Raw genomic sequence first — 22850 nt, 5'->3', positions numbered from 1 at the left:
GTCTCCTAAAAATGCCGGAGACAAAAGAAGTATATTTTGAAAATTCTTTTTTAATAGCTCTCCTTTATGTATGAAAGAAGAAATGAAGTTAACTAATAAAAGCATCATAAATAATGGTGCGGACCATGGAGCTCTCCTGCCTGGGTTATAAATGGACTCAGCCGCTTTCATAGTAGCTGTGTTACACTGGGCACGGTGCTTGCTGTACCTCTTTTCCCCGCTGTAGAATGCAGATCGTTGAGGGTGGGTGTAACCTACCTCATAGAACTGTTGGGGAGCTAAATGAGTTGATAAAACAAGCTCTGAGTGGCGTGTAGTGAGCACTTACTGGTGTAGCAGCAGTAGCAGCAAGTGCTCATTAGTAGTATTGTGGGGCAGGAGAGAAATAAAACTACATCGAACAAATCAGTGAGTGTACCACGTGCACAGCAGTTGGCTGAAGGATGTGGGGATGCTACTAGTAGAGACTTCACTGTGTTAATATAAATTTGAAGGAAAGTTTGATTTCTTTGAAACTAAGGACTTCCATTCAAGAAGTGTTTGTTAATATTCTGGAGGCTTTAGGGTTTTTTGAAGTTTTTTTTTTTTTAAATTTAGTTTTAGGAACGGGAGAGAGAAACATTGATGTGCGAGAGAAACATCAGTCCGCTGCCTCTTGCATGTGTCCCAACTGGGGACTGAACCCACAGCCCAACTTCTGCCCCTACCAGGGAATCAAACTTGAGACCTTTTGGTTTCTGGGTTGACTCCCAACTGAGCCACACTATGCAGAGCTCTTTGCTTACTTTCTGAGTTGTCCTTTATTATTGAGTTGTAAGAGTTCTTTATTTATACACACTCACACGCACACGTATATACACCTTTAAATTATTGATTTTTTAAAAAGAGAGGAAGGGAGGAGAGAGAGAATCAACTTGTTGTTCTACTTATTTTTGCATTCACTGGATGATTCTTGTCTGTGCCCTAACCCAGGAATTGAACTTGCATTCTTGGCATATTGAAAGTTCTTTATATATTCTTGATATGTGTCTCTCAGATAAATGATTGTCAGTATTTTCTCCCATTATGTAATTTGTATTTTCACGTCTTTTTTTTTTTTTTTTTTTTTAAATTTTATTTTATTTTTAGAGAGGGAAAGAAAGGGAAAGAAAAATATCTATGGGTTGCCTCTCACATGCCCCCAACTGGGAACCTGGCCCACAACCCAGACATGTGCCCTGATTGGGAATCCAAGTGGCAGCCTTTCGTTCACAGGCTGGTGCTCAGTCCACTGAGCCACACCAGCCAGGGCTCCTTCTTTTTTCTCTTTTTAAAAAATTTTCGAGAGGGTAGTAACTAACATTGTCAGTTTTGGAGCTCTTCTAAAATTAACATAAGTTTTTGATGGTGTTTGGCACTTAGCCTATAAAGTTTTAAAGCAAGACCAATGATTGGTCTCTTGCATCTCTGCTTTAGACCGCGGGTGTCCTTGGGTAGGTAAGGAGTGAAGCAGATAGGAAGGACCAGTTAGAGGGCTATGAAGGGTAAGACAAGGAGGAAGACTCCATAGTGAAAGAGAAAGATAGGTCTTAAGTGCCCCACACTGCTGGGTTTTTGAATAAGAGGGTCTTAGGCCCTAATCTGTAATCCATGGGTGTGATTTTAGATGTGCAATATCGACTTAAAAGGAACAGTCCCTGACATGATGAGGCTGCCTAAACTGAGGCAGTGGTATAGGAAGAGCGGGAATGAGTCTGAAAAAGAAAGTTAAGGGTTTGGTTCGGTTCTGAGAGATCAGTGTTACTTGTTTGTCGGCATGCCCCCGGTGCTTAGCATAACGCCCGGCGTTGAGGTTGGGTACATAGGAGGGCGTTTATTGGCTCTGGTAGGTAGTGGGAAATGTCGGAATGTAACTCAGCTTTGCTTTTATTGTTCAGTGAGTCTTGGAGTCACAGGTACTGTGTTACTGTTTGTGTCGCTGTGGTGCCTGTAAGTCTTACTAAAAGGTTTGTCTCCGTCAACTGTTCCCGAGCTGTTACATTCCTTGTATTCCAGGCACTCCTTTTTATTTGTCAGTGACTGTCACTAATGTGTTTTCATGTTCTGTTTCCCAAGTCTCTGCTTTCGTTACATTGAAAACTTAGAAAGAACCTGTAGAGTCAAATTTATTTTTTAAAGAAAGAAAAAATAATCCAGTACGCATCTTTTTTGTTTTCACTGCCTAGAACTGTTTGTGCGTCCTGGTCCTTTGCCCTGTCAGTTTAGGTGGTTATCCATTTTGTTGTGGTCCAGGTAGGTGGCGGGTAGCAGTTGGACAGCTGGATCACATTAGCTGTAGAGAAGGGAACAAGATCAAATAATACAGTGTAGCAGAAATTAAATACAGTATATTTCCTTCTTGTGCAGGACTTGGAGGGAGATGGTAAACCAAACCCTGAGTCAGTTGGTCCGAGTGATCAGAAGCGTCAGGAGCAGTCAGTGCAGTCTGTGTGTCTGAGACCAGTCTGCTAGAGACTGAGCTTAGTGATGCGTGGGAATGGAGGGAACAAGCAGCGTCAGGGACTGACTGAAACTCAGTTGGCACAGGCAGGCAAGGCAGTGGCTCTGTGAGCAAATGTGAAGGACTAGATCCTCTTGGGATGTAGTATTTGAATAAGGACATAATGCTTATTAGCAAGAGACATTAAGACAGGTTATAAATCCTGGCATTTTATTTATGTAAATAATGGACTCTTGAAAGTATAACTTACTGTCTGTTGATCTTTTATGGCCTGTCATGCAGGTTCTGTGATATAATGGCTTTCATTTTTGTGTATCACAAATTTCCATGCTCATAAGAAACAGAGCGTGCATATTGTTGGAACTGTGTTATAAATATTAGTATTTTAAAAACATACATAACAGCAACACTTGCAGCCACAGTAGAAGCTACCAAAAGAAACATGAATTTGCATAGAAGCCTATTTCTGTATTTAATTGTCCCTACAATCTTATTAGCCAGATACACTTAGGAGATTCAATTATTGGAGATTCAATTATTGAATCAATAAGTTTTTTACTCTGGATGCTTTTCATTCAGGCTGCCCCATTTTATGCTTTTACCCAAACCATGCCGGTTCCCTCACCTCGTTTCCTTTCATCGTTAGAGCACTAGGCAAGTTACTTCACTCCTAGTCCCGGCGTCGTCTGCAAAATGTGAATGTACTTTTTTTTTTCTTTATTATTTTGCCTTTCCACTACAGGCAGACCTTTGAACTGATGAAGATGTCATATTCATATAGATTTGCAGAGTATAGATATTGCATATGATATGAAGAACTGAATTTTATTTATAGATGTTTACGCAGTTTATTTTATGACTTACATAATTTATGTTTTCCCGAGTTAACAAATTCTTTTGTCAATCAAGTTTCGGGTGATGATGCTACAAAGACAAATTAACTAAGGTCTGGGAATAAAGTCATGTGTTTTAACAGATCATTTAATTACCTTAACTGTATTATAAATAAAGGCATGCACATTTGTATCAAAGTAGAAAGAGAGCTCTTTAGCTGTTTAGGACAATAAACAGATGCTTCACACAGATGGGTAACATATCTTAAAGGACTAGTAGACTTTGTAGTAGCTTCTTAGTTTTTACTTGTACCGAGTAAGAAAAAAAATGAAAATTGGATTTCCTCTTTGAGAACTTGACTATTTTATTTCCTTTATAACATTTTTTATTTCTTGATTTTTTTTTGAGAGGAAAAGAGAAAGAGATCAGTTTCATGTTCCACTTCTTTATGCATTTATTGGTAGATTCTTGTATGTGACCTGACTGGGGGGTTGAATGCACAAACTTGGCGTATTAGGATGATGCTCTCATCCAACTGAGCTACCCATCCAGGGCTTATTTCCTTTATAGATTAGCATTCAGGAGTCCGATTGGAAAGGAAGATATACTAGTGCCTAGTTTGGGGGGGGGGGGGGCTTAAGGCAAATATTGGAGATTTAAGAAGTATGTTGCTCAGATTTGCAAGTTATTGGGCATGGGAAATAGGATAGCATGGAGAAGTAGCCACGCCTCGTGCACACCGTGAAGCTCTGGAATACCATGTTTATTTCCCCTTTGAATTAAGTAAACGAGGACAGAAGGCAAGAAAATGTGTTCAACAGTCTACATAGGCTGCAGTGAAGGGCTTGAATTAAGACAGTGACAGTGGACATGGGTACATGGAAAAGGAAAGGGAATAATGTTCTATTAATGTGGGGAATGAGGTGTAATTTGTTTCTGTTTCTTATTCCTAGATGGGAATGATGAACAACCCTAATCCTTATGGTTCACCGTACACTCAGAATTCCGGACAACAGATTGGAGCTGGTGGCCTTGGTCTCCAGATTCAGGCAAAGTCTGTACTACCAAATAGCTTATCTCCATTTGCAATGGACAAAAAGACAGTTCCTGGTGGAGGAATCCCCAATTTGGTGGGTAGTAATCTGTCTACAATTTTGTCTTCAAACTGGCATTTTAACAAGAGAATTACATTAAACTTTCACTCCTTCTACTGTACACACTATGATGTAATGGCCCCTGTGATTAAGAAGGCTTGTTTCTTCCAGTTCATGTGGCATTTTGTCACTTCTGATACTGGTCAGTAAGGGTGCTGGTCCAAATAGGAGCAAATGGGGTTGCTACAGTGAAAGTTTTGGGGGTCTGCTATAGGATGCAGCTTCTGCTTGTGAGCATGTCTGTGGGATAGGAAAGTGGAACTTTTCACCACGGGAAGGACTCTGGCAAGGATTCCAATTCCTAATGAGCATAACTACTGATTTGAATCTGTTGCTGCTACACAGAAGGAACTTCCCTCTCTAACTTACACGTTGTTTTAAACAGTGATTTTTGTTGTGGAAAAAATCTCCAGCACTTCTAAACATTGCTATTTTTCTAAAGTAAAACTATTTCTAGTTGTAAAAAATTTTCCTGTAGGAATACAGTGATCCCTCACTTATCACAGATATTATGTTCTAGACCCCGCCCCGCGATAGGTGAAAATCCGCAAAGTAGGAACCTTACATGTATTTTAGTATTTATATATATTTTAAGGTTTTATAAACCCTTCCCACACACTTATAAACCGTTCCCACTCCCTTATTAACCTTTTCTATACTTTTATAAACACTACTTATGTTCTTAAACATATTCTACACTCTTAAACCTACGTAACTTTAACAACATACGTATACAGTACCGCAAAATCCCGCGATATAGCGAAAAATCCACGATAAATAGTTAAATCTAATATTTTTTAAAATCCCGCAATATAGTGAGGTCGTGATATAGAGAGGGACTACTGTACTCTCTTTCAGATGTTTTAAGTTTTCTGCTTTGTGTCATGTGTATATTGAATACCTGTATTGGGTACGCTCAGAAGTGAGGCAGTGGAGATCAAAAGAATGAGTAAAATATGGCATCTCTGTCCCCAGAAATGTTTACATTTTTATTGAAAAACAAAGTTTCTTCCAGAGTTAATAGAAGCTAATTCTCACCCACCTAAAAGGTCCTGCTTCCCAAGAAGCGCCTTTGTTCTTTAAAGCCTTCCTTTGACATGCTCTCTACGGCAGATCCCTTGCTATTCCCTGTCCTACTAGGGTTTTACCATGCCGTTCTCTTTTGCTCTCTCCGTTATACATTCTCTTAAGATTTTATTTATTTTTTAGAGAGAGTTGGAGGGAGGGAGAAAGAGAGGGAGAGAAGCATTGATGTGTGAAAGATACATCAATTGGTTGTCTCTCACCTGATCCACAACCTAGGCATGTGCCCTGACCAGGAATCAAACCGGTGATCTTTCCATTCACAGGCTGGCGCTCAACCCACTAAGCCACACCAGCCAGGACACATTCTTTGATTATATCTTTTGATAATACGGTACTTTGTTTTCTTATTAAATTGAACTTGTCCATGGTAGGAGTATTTTTATTTATTTTGGAATCTCCTGTGTCAAAAAATGGAGTCTGGCTTATAGTAGACTATTCTTAAAGGTTTTAATTGAAAATGACCAGGTTCAGATTTATTGAAGAGATAGCACATTGTGACACCTAACATTAAATGTACCTTTATTGTTTTCTCCCTTAGGGCCAACAGCAGGCCCCTCAGGTCCAGCAGCCAGGCCTTGTGACTCCAGTAGCCCAAGGGATGGGTTCTGGAGCCCACACGGCTGACCCAGAGAAGCGCAAACTCATCCAGCAGCAGCTCGTTCTCCTTCTGCATGCTCACAAGTGCCAGCGCCGGGAGCAGGCTAACGGGGAAGTAAGGCAGTGCAACCTTCCCCACTGTCGCACAATGAAAAATGTCCTAAATCATATGACACACTGCCAGTCAGGCAAGTCCTGCCAAGGTGAGTGAGCTCAAAGGGCTTGTGTGCTCAGCAATTAATATTTACATCAGAGAGGAGAAAGAATATGATCAACTCTGAGCCTCCTCTACTACTGCTGCCTCCCTCTGTAGTAGGAGAGTCTGAAATAGAGCGTCATTTGTGCGTAAGCATCCAGGGCTGTGGTAGGAGAAGAGAGTTTTTAGAGGACTTCCTGAGATGATCCTTACTGGATTTGATTTACCCCCGCGTAGCATACTTTAAATAATATTATTGAGGGTTTGCCAACGATATGTAGCCCAATACTAAAAGTGTTACCTGACTTAATACAGTTTGTGTATTTGTGGAGTCATTAGAAATCTGTTTTCTAGAATAAAATAGACTGCACAGCTTGCTGGTGGAAAATGCAGGCCCTGGAGCCAGACTGCTTGAGTTTGAACCCCACTTTGGGTACTCTGTGACTGGGTGCAAATTACCCACTTTCTGCCTGTTTTCTCAGTGATAAAATACGAGTGCTGATAGCTACCCTGAAGGGCTGTGAAGATGAAATGTTAATAGCATCTGTGGCACTTGTTAAGTGATCAGTAAGTTAGCTAATACAGATGTAAAAATGTAACCTGCATTTGGTTCTTCTCTTTAGTGGCACACTGTGCGTCTTCTCGACAAATCATTTCGCACTGGAAGAACTGTACGAGGCATGATTGCCCTGTGTGTCTGCCCCTTAAAAACGCTGGGGACAAGAGAAATCAACAGTGTAAGTGATTAAATCTTCTTTTAATTATTTTTTTAAAAATTGATTTTTGACAGAGACTTGTTGTTCCACTAATGTAGGCATCATTGGTTTCTTCTTGTGTGTGCCCTGACCAGGGACCGAACTGCAACCTTGGCGTATCGAGACAGCGCTCTGACCAGCTGAGCTACTCAGCCAGAGCCATGGTTCTTTTGAAGCTTTTTTACCAAAAGTATTTTTAGACTTTCCCCAGTACAATTGGTGGGATTTAACGAATTTGATTGTGTGAAGTTCCTATAACTGCCTAATTATCACTTTTCATTAACTTCATATTAATGAGGTTAGAATTCAACTGCTTATTACCTAAAATAAGATCCAGAAACATATTTTTATAAAAACGATAGGTGAATTTATGTTCCATTTTTTAATTCATGGAAACTTTAAAGATCATTGCTTTAACATTGGGGAAGTTACTCTACCCACGATCTAAAAATTTAGATAATTCAAAATTATTTAAAGAGGAAAAAATGGAAATTATTTTTAGAAGCCTGAGATAACGGGAAGCTTTTCTTAAAAAAAAAGGCAAATAAAAAGCAGAAAGATTTAAGTGCAGCTATTAAATCTCCGCTCTCGAAACCAGACATTAAGCATTTGGGATTGAAAGACAAATTTGGAAATACATAATGCAGCACATGGAAAAGTATTTAAACTTTATAAATTAATGAAAAAGCCATACACAGCCCAGTAGAAAACTGAGGCTAGGAAGCAGACAGTTCACTCAAGGGAGGAAATAACAAGTAGCTCACTGTTGAAGTAAGAAAGAAGTGCCGCCACTCCTGTCACGCTGGCAGAGGCAGTGCCGTAGTGTGGGCGTTGGTGTGGCTCTCGGCGCTGATGCATGGCTGCTGGGAACGTGGACCTAGCTCGTAGGAAGGCTTTGGGTGTTCCGGATCAGAAGACTTTCCATGCTAGTGATTTGATTCCCATTGACCAGTCAGTTCTGTATCTAGAAAATTTTTTTCAAGTAAATAATGGGGGGAAAATGCAAAGCAGTAATTTTTGTGGTTTTTAAAATTCACTTAACCACCTTTAATGTTGTAATACCGCATCTTGTGTCTTCTGCAGCGATTCTGACTGGGGCACCAGTTGGACTTGGAAATGCTAGCTCTCTGGGGGTGGGTCAGCAGCCTACGCCCAGCCTAAGTACTGTCAGCCAGATTGACCCCAGCTCCATAGAGAGGGCCTACGCGGCCCTCGGACTGCCTTACCAAGTCAACCAGATGGCGGCACAGCCCCAGGTACAGGCGAAGAGCCAGCAGAGCCAGCAGTCCGGGCAGTCTCCGCAAGGCTTGCGGTCCATGAGCAGCATGAGTAAGTTTGTGTTTTCCTGGCAGTACGTGAGTGTTGGTTGTGTCTGTAAATGCCATGTAAAATGTAGGGTTATCTCCTTAGGTTATTTTAGTCTCTGTGAGTATACCTATCTCTTGTCTCACCCCCTACTTTTTTTTGTTACATGATTAATTTTTATAAGATTGCTATCCACTTTAATTCATATACCAGAGGCAACTGCTACTGGCTTATGTCCTTCTAATTCCTTTTATGTGTATGTGACTTTCATTTCTAGTGATGGGATCTGTGTGTTTTCTATAACAGACTATTTAACACAATGTGGTCATATTTCACTTTCCATACCCAATATAACTTTTTTTTTTTTTTTAAGATTTTATTTATTTATTTTTTGAGAGAGAAGAAGGGAGGGAGAAAAAGGGAGAGAGACATCAGTGTGTGGTTGCCTCTCGCACACCCCCAACTGGGGACCTGACCTGCAACCCAGACATGTGCGCTGACTGGGAATCAACCAGTGACCCTTTGGTTCACAGGCTGATGCTCAATCCACTGAGCCACACCAGCCAGGGCTTTTTTGCTCTTTGAAACTGCACGAGCAAATTGTTGTTTTGGCTTGACGCATTCTTTTGGTTTGAAATGTGTATAAATGAATGTAGATGTTGTTAATAGAGATTTGCACATATCTAGCAGCAAAAATAGTGTACCTTTTGAAATAGTTTATTGAATTCACTCGTTGGCCTAACTTTCCTATGATATGACTGAGAGGGAAGGGGAAGAGTAAGCAGTGTTTTAATAGCCTAATTAGGGATATTTTTTCTCTTTAAGTCTGTGGTAGTGGAGATTTGTTCTGTGATTATCCCTTTTCTATTAGGCAATTGAACAGTCACTCCATTTTGTTTAAATAGTTAGATATCCAGCACTGGTGATAAATCCATGACTTTTTGTACTTTTAATACTTTGACTTTTATTCTAAAATTGATTGTGGTGATGAAGTTCTTTAACTAGAAAATAGCCTGATTCTGAATAATCCACCATACTTTTTTCTATGAAATCCAATTTTCATTCTTCTATTAATATTTGCAGTAGTCTTTACTTCCTGCCCGTTATTGGCTTGTCTAAATTAGAAAAGAAAATTGGTCACACTACTCTTCCAGAAATGTAACCTTGTCGGTTTTTATTGTTTTTAACTTAAGGAAGTGTACACTGTTTGATGACAAGCAATGCTAAGTTTTTAGATAATTATTGTGTGAGGAGTTTTTAAAAACTGGCCCTGGCTGGTGTGGCTCAGTGGATTGAGCACCAGCCTGTGAATCAAAAGGTCGCCAGTTTGATTCCCAGTCGGCACATGCGGGGGTTGCGGACCAGGTCCCCAGTTGGGGGCGTGTGAGAGGCACCCCATTGATGTTTCTCTGGCACATCTATGTTTCTTTCCCTTTCTTTCTCCCTCCCTTCCCCTGTAAAAATGAAGAAAAATGAAATCCTAATAACAACAACAACAAAAAATAGACCAGACAGTGGGATAAAGAGCATTTCTGTCTTTTCAGCTTTTATGTATTATTAAAAGTACATGAAAGGGGGGTTCAAAATAGAAAGAGATGTAACGACTTCATTTTCCCCCTCTTTTTTTTTTTTTTTTCTTTCTTAATAGCAAACTAAGAGATGACCTTTTTTTCCCTTCCTTCCCCATGTTATGAGAGTTATCTTCCTTGAATTTTAGGTTTTACTGCTAATAATTATTATATATGCTGATAGTATTTTTTCCTCCTGATTTGTCATTTGTTGCTTGACTTTTGTTTATGATGATTATTTCTCAAATTTCTAAATGTCCTATGGCTTCTGATTTTGGGGTCTTGAAAGGATAAAAATTTCTTGTGGTATTTTCTTCTAGTGCTTTTACAGCTTTTCACTCTTTTTCCTTTTTTTTTTTGCTTGTTTTCGTATTTGTATCTAAAATATTCTGTCTCGTTTTTTGTTTCAACTTTAGACGCTAGTCCTATGGGAGTAAATGGAGGTGTAGGAGTTCAACCGTCAAATCTCCTTTCTGACTCAATGTTGCACTCAGCCATAAATTCTCAAAAGTAAGTTCTATTTTGGTTTTTGGTCTGTGTTGTTTTTAAGATATTTGTTAAAATGTCTTATAGTGTTTTAGTTTTATTTTTTTAACTTCAAGAGATCCTTGATGAATCAAGACAGTATGTTTACATCTATACTTTCAGGCTTTCTATAACCTATTTGAAATCATACCAATTTTGGGGGGTAAACTGCACCTTCCCATATGCATTAGTAAGTTGTAAGTATGCAGCTACTTAAAAAATAAATGAATTTGCTATGTCAGTGTTAAGAATTAGTCCATTGGCCAATGAATTTCCTGGGATAAGCTGTGTCAAAGTGACAGCACAGTCAGATAACAGAAGACTTGGCCTTCTACACCCACATCATCTCCCTCTACTCCACGCACTGAAACGTTGTGGATTAACACTTTCCCTCACAGAAACAAACACATGTACACTATTTCCTCCAGACTTCTTTATGTAGTGAACAGACTTGTCACAGTGAATTGGACCCATTGTGGTCATCACTTTCAACTCGACTTAAGTGAAATCTTACTTTCCCTACCTCTTCACTAAAACTATTTCACCGCTCCTTTCTAAAGCCCAATGATGAGTGAAAACCCCAGTGTCGCCTCCCTGGGTCCTATGCCAACAGCAGCTCAGCCATCCAGCACTGGGATTCGGAAACAGTGGCATGAAGATATTACTCAGGATCTTCGAAATCATCTTGTTCACAAACTGTAAGATTGTAGGCATGTCTTGTTCATAAGAAGTTATCACATCCCCACATTTCCAATCTGCCAGGCACCTAATCACAGGAGAAATATTGGTTTTTCTGTAGCCTGGCTGTTGCTGCTAATATACTTCCGCTCTCCTTCTCAAGTCTTTCCACCATCATTTGTTAGGAGTCTTCCAGCTTTAACAGTGTTTGATCTTTTTGCCTTGTGTCAGTAATAAATATATGACTTAAAAATTACTCATTTTAGTGTCACTACTTTTAAGAATTTGATGAAAAACCAGGTCTCATCTCATTAGATTATGGCAGTGCAAATGCTTTTTGTTATCCCTGGTAAGCTTTTACTATGTTGGCAAGGTGGGTCTGGTAGGATGATCCTTCTGATCCTCCAAAAGTACACATATCAATATTTTGTGAAGTGGCTTGCACTGCTTGTTGAGAAGTTGGTACATATCACGCACTGTTCCTCACACTGTCTTATTTAAAGAGTGCTTGCTAGGATAATGAAGAGAAAGGCCTATAGTGGGAAAATGTAATGTACCCAATATCAGAGAGGATAGAGGCTGGACCTCACTGATTACAGAGTGTACACTTCAAACAGCACACAATATTTTTAATTCTTGGAGAAAGCAGTCTTTTTTTTCCCCCCTTCGCTTAATAGGAGTTTCATTCATTGCATCCAAAATTTTCACTTAATGAACAGAGATAATTATTTGGGGTTTTATCATCTGACAGCTTGATGGTAAAAGCTTATTATATACTTGTGGGTTTTTTGGGTTTTTTTGTTTGTTTTTCATCAGCTCAAGTATTCTTTCAAATTTCCATTTATTCCTTCAAGTATTATACAACTGAAAACAAGATATCCAGATGATAAAATTAGTGTCTAGAAATCACATTTGTCAGTTTTTAGGAACACTTGTCCCAAGCATTTCGTACGAAATGGCTACAGATTAAAAGACATGTAGCTGACTCATCATGCATTTTTGACCCCTCTATTTCAAGTTTTTGATCTTGTAAGATTTCATAGTGATGATTAAGTTTTATTTTACTGTGCTGTGAATAAAGTTAGGAAAGTAGAAGGATCTGAAGGCTGTTGCTAATTGATACTGTAACAAAAGTTAGGTCTCTTCACTTCCTTGATGCAAATTGCCCGGTATAATTTTTTTCTCCAAATTAGAGGCCAGAGTATATATATGGAGTCATTTCTTACATTCTGATCAGGAAAGCCTTTTGTTTACCACAATTTTGTTTTTGTCAGTATTAGAGCACATTCCGCCCCTCATTTTTAAATTTTATTCAATCTGTACATTGTACAAAAATAAGAAACCACTAATTAAAGTTTAAAGTACTGTACATTTCTGTGATGCATTCAAAAAATTGATGTGATATAATAGTGATAGGATTGTGTCTTCTTAGTGTTCAAGCCATATTTCCTACTCCGGATCCTGCTGCTTTAAAGGACAGACGGATGGAAAACCTAGTTGCATATGCCCGGAAAGTGGAAGGGGACATGTATGAATCTGCAAATAATCGAGTGAGCACCTGTTGGTTTGTTTTTTTCTGTACGAAGTCAGAAATGGGCCTGTTCTGGTTGCTTCATTTATTTCTCTAGGTAGCATGTACTTCTGCAGATACCCTTTAGCTGTTCTATCTTACTCCCATTACATAGTTAAGATAATAAAGTAATTTTCTTCTTAAAGTGTATGTCACCAAGAATTTTACATTTTAAGAATATATTGCACTCACATGGCAGTTTATCTGGGTTGTCCTTCTGTCAACTAAAGTAGTTGAGCTGTTTCCAGCTCTGTGCTATTTTCACTAGACTATGGTAAATCTGCTGCAAAGTATTTTCATCTCAAGTAGTATTGCAGTTTCTCTACATCATTTGAACTTTCTTCACTAAATTGGCACTTTCTTTAGCATAGTCTTTGCCTGTGCTATAAAATCCTAGCACGTATTTTGTAAACCCACTTTGAGAGGTCATGCTTTACTATGTAGATTTGTAATGTAGCTGCTTTTTGCCTGATCATTCCGAAATGAGCTCATACTGGGAATGATCTAAGAAAGTACATTAGGTTCTTCTCTTTTTTGTTGTTGCTTGCCTCTGTAAATGAAGCTCACATTTGTTCTTAGTTCACTTTTTTTCTGTTACCGAATGGTAATTCTTGTTTTATTCCTCATCTCTATTTTATTTTCAAAATTAAAAAAGGCGGAATACTACCACCTGCTAGCTGAGAAGATCTATAAAATCCAGAAAGAACTAGAAGAAAAACGAAGGACTAGGCTACAAAAGCAAGGCAACATGCTCCCAAGTGCTGCCGGCATGGTGCAGGTTTCCATGAATCCAGGGCCTAACATGGGGCAGCCGCAACCAGGAATGACTTCGAGTAAGTGCTTTTTCTTCTGCTTCATTTGGGGGAAATTTGGTAATAAATGGTTTCTCACCAAAGTCATAAATTTATATTAGTTTATGCTACTGTTGTAGAGTTCTTGAATGACTTATTTTTTTGTCCTTGCAAAGAAAATAGTTCATCCTTTGGTAAAAACAGTATAGCTGAGTAGTATATTTAAGATTTTTTCCCTGGCTGCTGTGGCTCAGTGGATTGAGCGTCTGCCTGCAAACCAAGTATCGCTGGTTTGATTCCCAGTCAGGGCACATGCCTGGGTTGCAGTCCAGGCCCCTAGTTGGGGGCGTGCGAGAGTCAACTGATTGATGTATCTCTTACACGTTTCTCTCCCTGTCTTCCTCTCCCTTGCCCTCTCTCTCAAAGTAAATCAAGAAAATGTTTTTTAACAAAAAAAGAATGACAACATAAATAATGGGCAAACCAAGGAAGATATTTTCAATATTAAAGGTACTGATTTTCTTAATATATAACCTGAAAGGGGAAAAGTAGATGAAACATCTGCGAAGAAAAGTGGGAAAAGGAAATGAAAGAATAAGTAAAATTAGTAGTCTTTTTTTGTCTCTAAAAGTTAAAAGGGGCGTTAGTGACGTGACTTAAAAATTACGTGCTATTGGTAAGCATTTAAATGGTTGTTCATGCCCTTAAATCCAGTCGTTCCATTTCTAGGAATTTAATTCCAAATAATAATTGTATAATCACACAGAAATGTCATAGTAGCCAAATTTATATTACAGAAACACCCTAAAAGTGCCCCAGGACTGTATTGCTAAAGTAACCATGCAGCCCTGCACTCGAATGTTGTAATTGAGGCATCCCCGAAGCATTCCCTTTCCACTCCAGTACTGGGAAGACTGGCAGATTTAACCAGCCATCAGAAGCCTTGTACTTTTAAAGGTGATGGTCAGGCTATAATTCTCCTACCCTCTTTGAGCAAACAGCACAGCCTGATCTTGCTACTCCCTATACAGAGGGAAATAATTAACAGTTAGGAAGGATCCACCCTGGGGTCCTTGTAGATAAATTAAAACTGCAAGGGAAAGCCACAATCAGAATAATAGAAAAAGTATTTGAAGAATTATTCTGAAAAACAAGTTTTCGGAAGAGAAATTGCTGCACAGAAGAAATTAAAACAAAAAGCAGAGGATGGAAAAGGCATTGGAAGTGTTGACCAAATTAAAAGCCATATTATCAATAACAAAGCCAAAGGTAGGACTTAAATAGCTTTATTTTAAATGGTACAAAGTAAAAAGGAAAATTAAACAGACAAATGAACAAACATCAAACCAGTAGGGAGATGACAGCTATTGGGTTGGCCAAAAAGTTCTTTTGTTTTTTTCCATAAGATGGCTCTAGTAGCGCTTAGTTGTCTTTAACTTCATTCAAAATGAATTTGTTAGATTCTATTGTGACAGTTGTCATATCAGTGTACATTTTTTAAACAATTTTTTAAAAAGATTTTATTTTTAAGAGAGGGGAAAGGAGGGACACAGGGAGAGAAACTTCTATGTGTGAGAGATGGGAATTGAACCAGCGGCCTTTTGGTTCACAGTCCAGCACTCAGCCCACTCTGAACCACACCAGCCAGGGGCTGACTCAATTTTTTTTTAATGTAAAGACTTAAAGAGAAAGTTGATGACAGACAAGTATATGTAACATAATTGACTTTTTTTTTTTTTTAATCGTGGCATATTCCCAGAAAATAGTTCTGGAAGAAATAAATACTAATCTTTTAACATTGGTTTCTTGTGGTGGTGGTAGGATTTCTATATAACTTAGTGTTGTGTCTTATAAGGTTTTTCGTTGTCTGATCAGTGTGTTTATTTTGCATTAAGAGTATTTAAATATGGCCCTGGCTGGTGTGGCTCAGTGGATTGAGCGCCGACCTGAGAACCAAAGGGTCACAGGTTTGATTCCCAGTCAGGGCACAAGCCTGGGTTGCAGGCCAGGTCCCCAGTTGGGGGTGCGTGAGAGGCAACCACACATTGATGTTTCTCTCCCTTTTCCCCTCTCCCTAAAAATAGATAAAAAAATTTTTTTAAGTACTTAAATATGAATGGCTAACATTTAATTAATGGTTTTATACGTATACATACATTTGGTCTCTAAATATTTATCTTAAAAGCTATCGTCAAACTCTTTCTTCAAATGTTCATCAGATGTTTCTTATGGTTAAAGAAACTGTTACCTAGTAAGCCAAACGTAAATTTTACAGAAATTCATGCCATGCAGTCAGTAAAAATAAATCATGTACATCATAGTTGTAAGCGAAAGTGCTTGAGCCAGATGTAGGGAGGCAGTAGGATTGTGTTTCTATTTTTTCCATTTGATTAGTCTCACATATTTAAATCTGGATTTCGGGCTGCCTATAAAAATCGAAGGATGTAGCAGATTTGGCTTTCCCACGGGGACACTGCTGTCTGTCTGTAGCTAGAGCAGTGGCTTCCTCTTTGGAAAGGCTGTGCTTTCTCTGCTTCCCCACAGTCCTCCGTGTTCCTTGTTGTTCCGGGTGCTTAGTCCGCTGCACTCGTTGGGGTTAACTGCCTGGCCCCTGTTGGCATGTGGCTGTAGTACCTGTCCATATTATTGACAGGAGAAAAGGTTCCTCATATTGTTAGCTGAGAACTTTGTTTTGTATAACGTGTATGTGAATACATATTTAGAAGATTAAAGCTGTTAATAGATATTTATCTCTTTTTGCTGTTCTCTTAAGTTTTGTATAGTGAACATAGCTCACGTAATTTTGTAAGTCTTGCACAGTTGCAGTTAAAGGTTATATGACTAAGTGTTCAGCATTCTTCAGTTTTTAATTTGACTGTAATTAGTTGTAAGTCCTTATAAACTTGAATTGCAGTAAGTCACATAGTTGTGGGATCATTTTTATTAAATGAACAAAAGTGATAGCAAAATCTGAGAGTTGTCTGAAGCGGTGGGCTCGTCTTTATAGCACAGTGTGTGCTGGCACCTTGGATGGGGGTGGACAGGGTAGAGCTGGGTCACTAATGCATGGTTTCTTTTTCCAAGGGTGCTATCGAAATAATTACTTATTCTGCTCACAATGAAGTGAAAAAGATTGGGAAATGCTGCACTATAGGATGTATACATAATCCAAGAAAACATTAGAACCTTATATATTCACATTTTAATCTCTTAATTTCCCTTTATTTTAAGAGATGCATGATATGTAGTGTGGTATAATATGTATGTTATTTAAAAGTCAGTGTTCACAGTGGGCTTGTATGCACAGAAGCGCATATTATTGGGTTACACAATCCAATGTGGTTACCGCCCAAAACCCGAGGCCCTTGTCTATGGGGGTAGTGTGCTGCAGACGAGCCAAAGACACGTGCTTCGTCGGGTGATATCATGTTAAGTGTTAACAGTAGGTTGTGGTGTGTTTTTGTTTTTGTGTTTGCTTTTGTTTTTTTTAATTTTAAGATTTTACATTATTTTACCATTCATACAGAAATGTACTAAACCCATTTGGAGGGTTTTTTCCCCTATATTTCAGAACTAACATTTTCTTTGAGTCCTGTCTAATTCATAGTTTTTGTTTTGTGATTCAGGCTGAATTCCTCAAGAAATCACTAAACGTATTTTGAGCTTTCTGTTTTTTTTAAGGGATGGAAGCTGGATGAAAAAGACACATTTCTAACCATTTCTCTATTCCATTCTAGACGGCCCTCTGCCTGATCCGTCTATGGTCCGTGGCAGTGTGCCAAACCAGATGATGCCTCGGATAACTCCACAACCTGGTACGTTACAGAAGAAATCCACGCAGTGAACCGTGGTCTCTCTTACCAGAGTCCCTGGCGTACTGCAAAATTATACTTACCACCAGGATTCTCGCCTCAGGACAGCAGCAGCTATCGTAATTACCTGCCTAAGAAATCTGAAAACCTTTTGGAGTTGGAGTATAGGAGAGGAAGGGAAGGGTGAGGAGCAGGTCAAGGGGCAAAAGACATTAAATGATGAGGCATCCATTCAAAAACTGGCCAAAATGGATTTTATGTTAACAATGCCCTTCTGTGGCTACTGTGAATTAAACGGATTCATTCACAGTTGAAAACAGGTTTCTTTATTTGTCCTGATAAAAACTTTCTTTTATTCTTCGATTCCATGAAGACGTTCAGAGCTAATAATATTTTACACTTACTCATAGGTTTGAATCAATTTGGCCAGATGAATATGCCCCAGCCCCCTATTGGACCCAGGCAGACCTCTCCTCTTCAGCACCATGGACAGTTAGCTCAGCCTGGAACTCTGAACCCAGTAAGTTTGACCTCTTTGGGTAATAATCTCTTTTGGTCTTTACCTGACATTTTTAAAATCCTTTTCCTTTGTTTCTACTTCATAAACAAAAATTCTCACATTTGCTTAAAAAGCTAACTGTAAGTGATTAATCTTTAACGTTGATTCTTTCTGTAATTCTTTTGTATTTGGCCCTAATAGAGACATGATTAAATGACTACATGTGTTTCAGAGGTTAGAATAAATAGGCAGTGAACTCTAAAAGTCTTTTTTAAAAAAAGTAGTATCTACTTCCTTTTATTTTTTTAAAGTATATTTTATTATGTTGTTACAGTAGTCCCAATTTTATCCCCTTTGCTCCCCTCTGCCCAGTACCCCCCTTCCCTCCAGCCGTCCCACCCCCCTTAGTTCCTGTCCATGAGTCGTGCATATAAGTTCTTTGGCTTCACACTTTCCTATATTATTCTTAGTTTCCCCCTGTCTATTTTGTACCAACCGATTATGCTTCTTAGTCCCTGCACCATTTCCCCATTTCTCCCCTTCCCCCTCCCAGCTGATAACCCTCCAAATGATCCCCATACCTATGATTCTGTTCCTATTCTGGTTTGCTTAGTTGGATTTTACTTTTATTTTTTAGATTCAGTTGTTGATAGTTGTGAGTTTGTTGTCATTTTAATGTTCATAATGTTCTTTTCCTTAAGTCCCTTTAACATTTCATACAATAATGGCTTGGCGACGATGAACTCCTTTAGCTTTACCTTGTCTGGGAAGCACTTTACCTGCCCTTCCATTCCAAATGATAGTTTTGCTGGATAGAGTAGTCTTGGTGTTGGTCTTTGCTTTTTGTCACATTGAATACTTCTTGCCAGTCCCTTCTTGCCTACAACGTTTCTTCTAGAAGTCTTAATTTTCACCTGTCACTTTTTTAAAGTATATTTTATTGATTATATTGTTGCAATTTCTTCCCCTTTGCTCCCCTCCGCCCAGCACCACCACCACCCCACCCCCCAGTCCATGCCCATGGGTCATACATATAAGTTCTCTGGCTTCACCCTTTCCTATATTCTTCTTTTTTTTTTTTTAATAATTAATTTTTTTTAAACAAAATATAACAATCCCCCCCTCTCAGACTTAAGACCCTTTATAATCTTATAAAGGACAATGGGCGAAGGTCTCGTGCTCCTCTAGCTGCTTCAGGCTGGGCATGGTTGTTGTCCTACCTACCCTTGGGTCCAGAAATCCCTAATAAGAGTGGGGGTGTGGAGGGGAGGGTTGCCTCACCTGTCGCTTTTATCTATAAATTGCTTTTAGGAATTTAGCCTACAGAAATAATTATTGAGATACTATAAAAGGATATACTTTGAAGAAAATGCATGTGAAAGATGTTACATTATATACTCTTGAAAAAACACCATATCCTGAATGCACAGTAGAGGATTTATTAGTCAAATTATGGTACATATGTAAATTGGAATGCTCTGTAAGCAATAATTAGAGAACTTATATGATGGCTTGAAAGCTTTAAGTTGAAAAACCAGGTTTCTAAAATGTGCGTGTGTAGATATATATCTATAACAGGATCCAAGCTAGTTAAGAACTGACTTGATGATAATCTATATAAAATAAACTCCACAACAAAGATATGCTTCCACCCTCGCTGTGTTGCTCAGTGGACTGAGCGCCGGCCTGTGAACCAGAGGGTCTCCAGTTAAGTTCCCAGTCAGGGCACAGGCCTCCGTTGCAGGCCAGGTCCCCAGTCGGGGACACATGAGAGGCAAACATTGATGTTTCTCTCCCTTTCTTTCTCCCCCTCTTCCCCTCTCTCTAAAAATAAATAAATAAAAATCTTATTTAAAAAAAAGAGGGAGCTGTGCTTCCAAATACCCTTCATAGTCATAGTACTGGAAAGCTCATAAGCGCAATCATTCCCCTTCCCCTGGAGTCTCAGTGTTTAGTAGCCCACAAACTTTGACATAATCGCCTCTCTTCCATAATGCCTGTCTTCCCCAGGAAGGAAACTGTCTTTTGCAATGCAGGGGCGGTTAACTTGTTCCTTGAAACTGGAGAGCTAGGAGTCTAAGCATCTCATTGCACCTATTGCAGACTCTAATCCTGTTCTCAACCTTTGGTTGGCCCCCGGCCCTTAGCCTGTCTTTCACAGTTAGCTTGTGCCTCTAATTCTTGAGCCTTTTTGGAGTTGTCTAGCATAACGTCTTCCATATTTAATGAGGAGTCTTACTAGTCTTTATTTTTATCTGTAATACACACACCTTTCTTAGATTATGGAATTTTTGGTACTCCATAATATTTTACTAAAGGCTTGTATTTGTTTGGGGTAATTTTAGAAATGAAATGTAACAGTCATTGTGGACCTGAGTGTTACAATGTGTTCAGCCACAACTTGTGAGAATTTACGTGTGTTTGTACCCATTATGGCGTCTTATAGTTTTGTCTGTTACAATGCCACAGATGTGAGCAAAGGTCTCGAGAAATTTTGATTCCCTCTATCTACTCTTGTCAGAGTTCTAGATGCATTTATGTACCAGAGAATTTGTTTGAAATTTCTCTGGATTTTTTCTTTAAATAAGCTATGAGACTTTCCTCCATTATCTTGGTGTGAGAGTCTTCTGTCGCACCCCTTCGTCTCCCACCGCGCCACCCTCCCCACAGCAGGGCCAGAGCAGTTGGTGGTCCCAGCTGCTCTAGTAGGGTAGCGGTCACGAAGCTGTGTTTTTCTGTGTGCAGCCTATGGGCTACGGGCCTCGAATGCAGCAGCCTTCCAGCCAGAGCCAGTTCCTGCCCCAGGCTCCGTACCCAGCACAGGGAATGAATGTAACGAATATGCCTTTGGCTCCGACTGGCGGTCAGGCACCGGTATCTCAAGTACGTCTCACAGTGGGTTTTCTTACCTGTTTGTATGATTCTTGAAAACTCTGATCTAGGTTTTTTACAGGGAAGGGTAGTAGCAAATAGTGGTTGAGAGTAAATGATGTTTTTTAAGTTTTTAATATGAACAGTTAGAGACAATTAAGAGATTAATCTGTAGCATAAACCTGTTATTAACAAACTAGAAAAGAAGTTAAATTGATAGTTTTAACCGTTTCTTTAAAGTAGTGAACACTTTAAAAGGAAACCTTAGTGACCGCTTTCATGCAGAAGGAAGAACTCTAGCAGAAGAGAGCATAGGAAGGCCAGAAAACACTGTACTCATCTGTCCCAAGCCTGTGCAGTGACCGAGACCCTCTGCTCCGTTTTTAGAAATCTACTAATTTTACTGTGTTATCCAGATATATGGCCCCCATCAGGGGTTTTTATCACATTGTAAATTGGAGGCGTTCCTTGTCATCTTCTGCTTAATCAGTTTGTGTCCTTAAATGCATATAACCTGCCTATGTAAATATTTCTTTAATTCTCTTTTTAATTATCTTATGTTTTTCCTTTTAACAGGCACAAATGTCCAGTTCTTCCTGCCCTGTGAACTCACCTATAATGCCTCCAGGGTCTCAAGGGAGCCACATTCACTGTCCCCCTCTCCCTCAACCAGCTCTGCATCAGAATTCACCCTCTCCTGTCCCTAGTCGCACCCCCACCCCTCACCATACTCCCCCAAGCATAGGGGTTCAGCAGCCACCAGCAACAGCGATGCCGGCCCCCGTTCCTACACCCCCAGCCATGCCACCGGGACCGCAGTCCCAGGCCCTCCACCCCCCTCCAAGGCAGACGCCTACACCACCGACGCAGCTCCCTCCCCAAGTGCAGCCTTCGCTTCCCGCGGCCGCGCCAGCGGACCAGCCGCCGCAGCAGCCTCTGTCGCAGCAGAGCACATCGGCGTCCGTCCCCACGCCGACGGCCCCGCTGCTGCCTCCGCAGCCTGCCACCCCCGTAAGCAGGGGCTTGGGGTCGGGCCGGATCGTTGCAGCTGTACCGTGGTGCCCAAGTCCTTCTGTGCCAAGTTATTTTTATTCTCTGCTATTTCATCTCTTTCTGTTGTCTTCCCATTTAGGGGCTTGCTTTCCCTTTCTTTTCTTTCTTTCCCTCTTCTGTTTCTTTTTCCTGCACCTAGCACAGAAGTAGTGCAAAAATTTTGTTTAGGTCTGATGTTGACCCTGCTATGGTTTGTGCTATATTCTGAGGCTTTACGACATGTAAGGGGGACCACAAAAGGAGAGTCGATAATACATTTAGTACACTCACATAAATTTTTTAAAATCTTTTTCAAATGGTCTGAGCTGTAGTATTTGAGAGCAAGTGAACAAACAGCATGGGTGTCCGGTCCTAGCCAAGGTTAGAAAATGATGATCTAAAGTGAGAAGAGTATGCGCCTAGAACATTTGTAGCTTCCTTGTGAGAGGTTCGTCGTATATATGTGGCAGAAAGCTAAATTCCCATCTGACAGCTGCAGCCTTACTGATAGAGTTCTGTGTGTGACGGCTGAGAACCTTCTGCTTGTCAGATACTACTGAGTCCTAGCCTCTGATGGGCAAAAAGGGCTGAGTGCAGAAAGGAAACATGATTTTATTCCATGTAAGGTAGTTCCTGAAAATACTAAGCTCTCCTTACAAAAGTTTCTTAGTGGAAGACTTAGAAAAAAGTAAGAAACGCGTAGTTATCCCACTAGGGTTTGAATATTCCAAACAGCCACTTGGTATGAGGGTTCATTGTCGTCTGATTTTTTGTACGTGTGGAACTTTTCCTAAGGACAAGGTAGAAACAAAACGAGGTAGCCAGTTGTCCTTTTTTTCCTTCCCATTTCTCTGTAACTGTGAGCTCCTCTAGGCAGTCATCTGAAACCTCCACCTCGCACACATGCCACAGAATGGTGGTCACCAGAGGGCCATGGATGGTTCTTGTATGTGCAGCCAGTCGGCCAGCACTTTAAGTCCTCCATATCCTGTTCTAAAAGCATAATTTACTACAAGGGGGTGAAATAGGCAGGAAGCGAAAGCACAATACGTGGGTCTGATGGTACCAGCCTAGGAATGGGGTTCATCATGCCATCCC

General features: G+C 39.9%; 1 protein-coding gene across 1 annotated transcript in view; it reads left to right on the top strand.

The window, feature by feature from the left end:
- The window catches only part of EP300 (EP300 lysine acetyltransferase), a 68442-nt gene that overhangs the window by 22223 nt on the left and 23369 nt on the right, over positions 1–22850 (top strand). Inside the window, exons 3-14 of the mRNA XM_090272373.1 lie at positions 4267–4443; positions 6092–6353; positions 6970–7083; positions 8185–8430; positions 10391–10484; positions 11060–11197; positions 12610–12727; positions 13403–13580; positions 17276–17353; positions 17761–17870; positions 20595–20732; positions 21297–21731. Coding sequence (XP_090128499.1) covers positions 4267–4443; positions 6092–6353; positions 6970–7083; positions 8185–8430; positions 10391–10484; positions 11060–11197; positions 12610–12727; positions 13403–13580; positions 17276–17353; positions 17761–17870; positions 20595–20732; positions 21297–21731 — 2088 coding nt within the window. The remainder of the gene's footprint in view (positions 1–4266; positions 4444–6091; positions 6354–6969; positions 7084–8184; positions 8431–10390; positions 10485–11059; positions 11198–12609; positions 12728–13402; positions 13581–17275; positions 17354–17760; positions 17871–20594; positions 20733–21296; positions 21732–22850) is intronic.

This window comes from Furipterus horrens, unplaced genomic scaffold (assembly GCF_987537825.1).
Source record: "Furipterus horrens unplaced genomic scaffold, mFurHor1.1.pri manual_scaffold_4, whole genome shotgun sequence".
Lineage (NCBI taxonomy): Eukaryota > Metazoa > Chordata > Mammalia > Chiroptera > Furipteridae > Furipterus > Furipterus horrens.
Note: the sequence above shows the minus strand (reverse complement) of the source record. Positions and strands in the feature narration are given on the sequence as shown.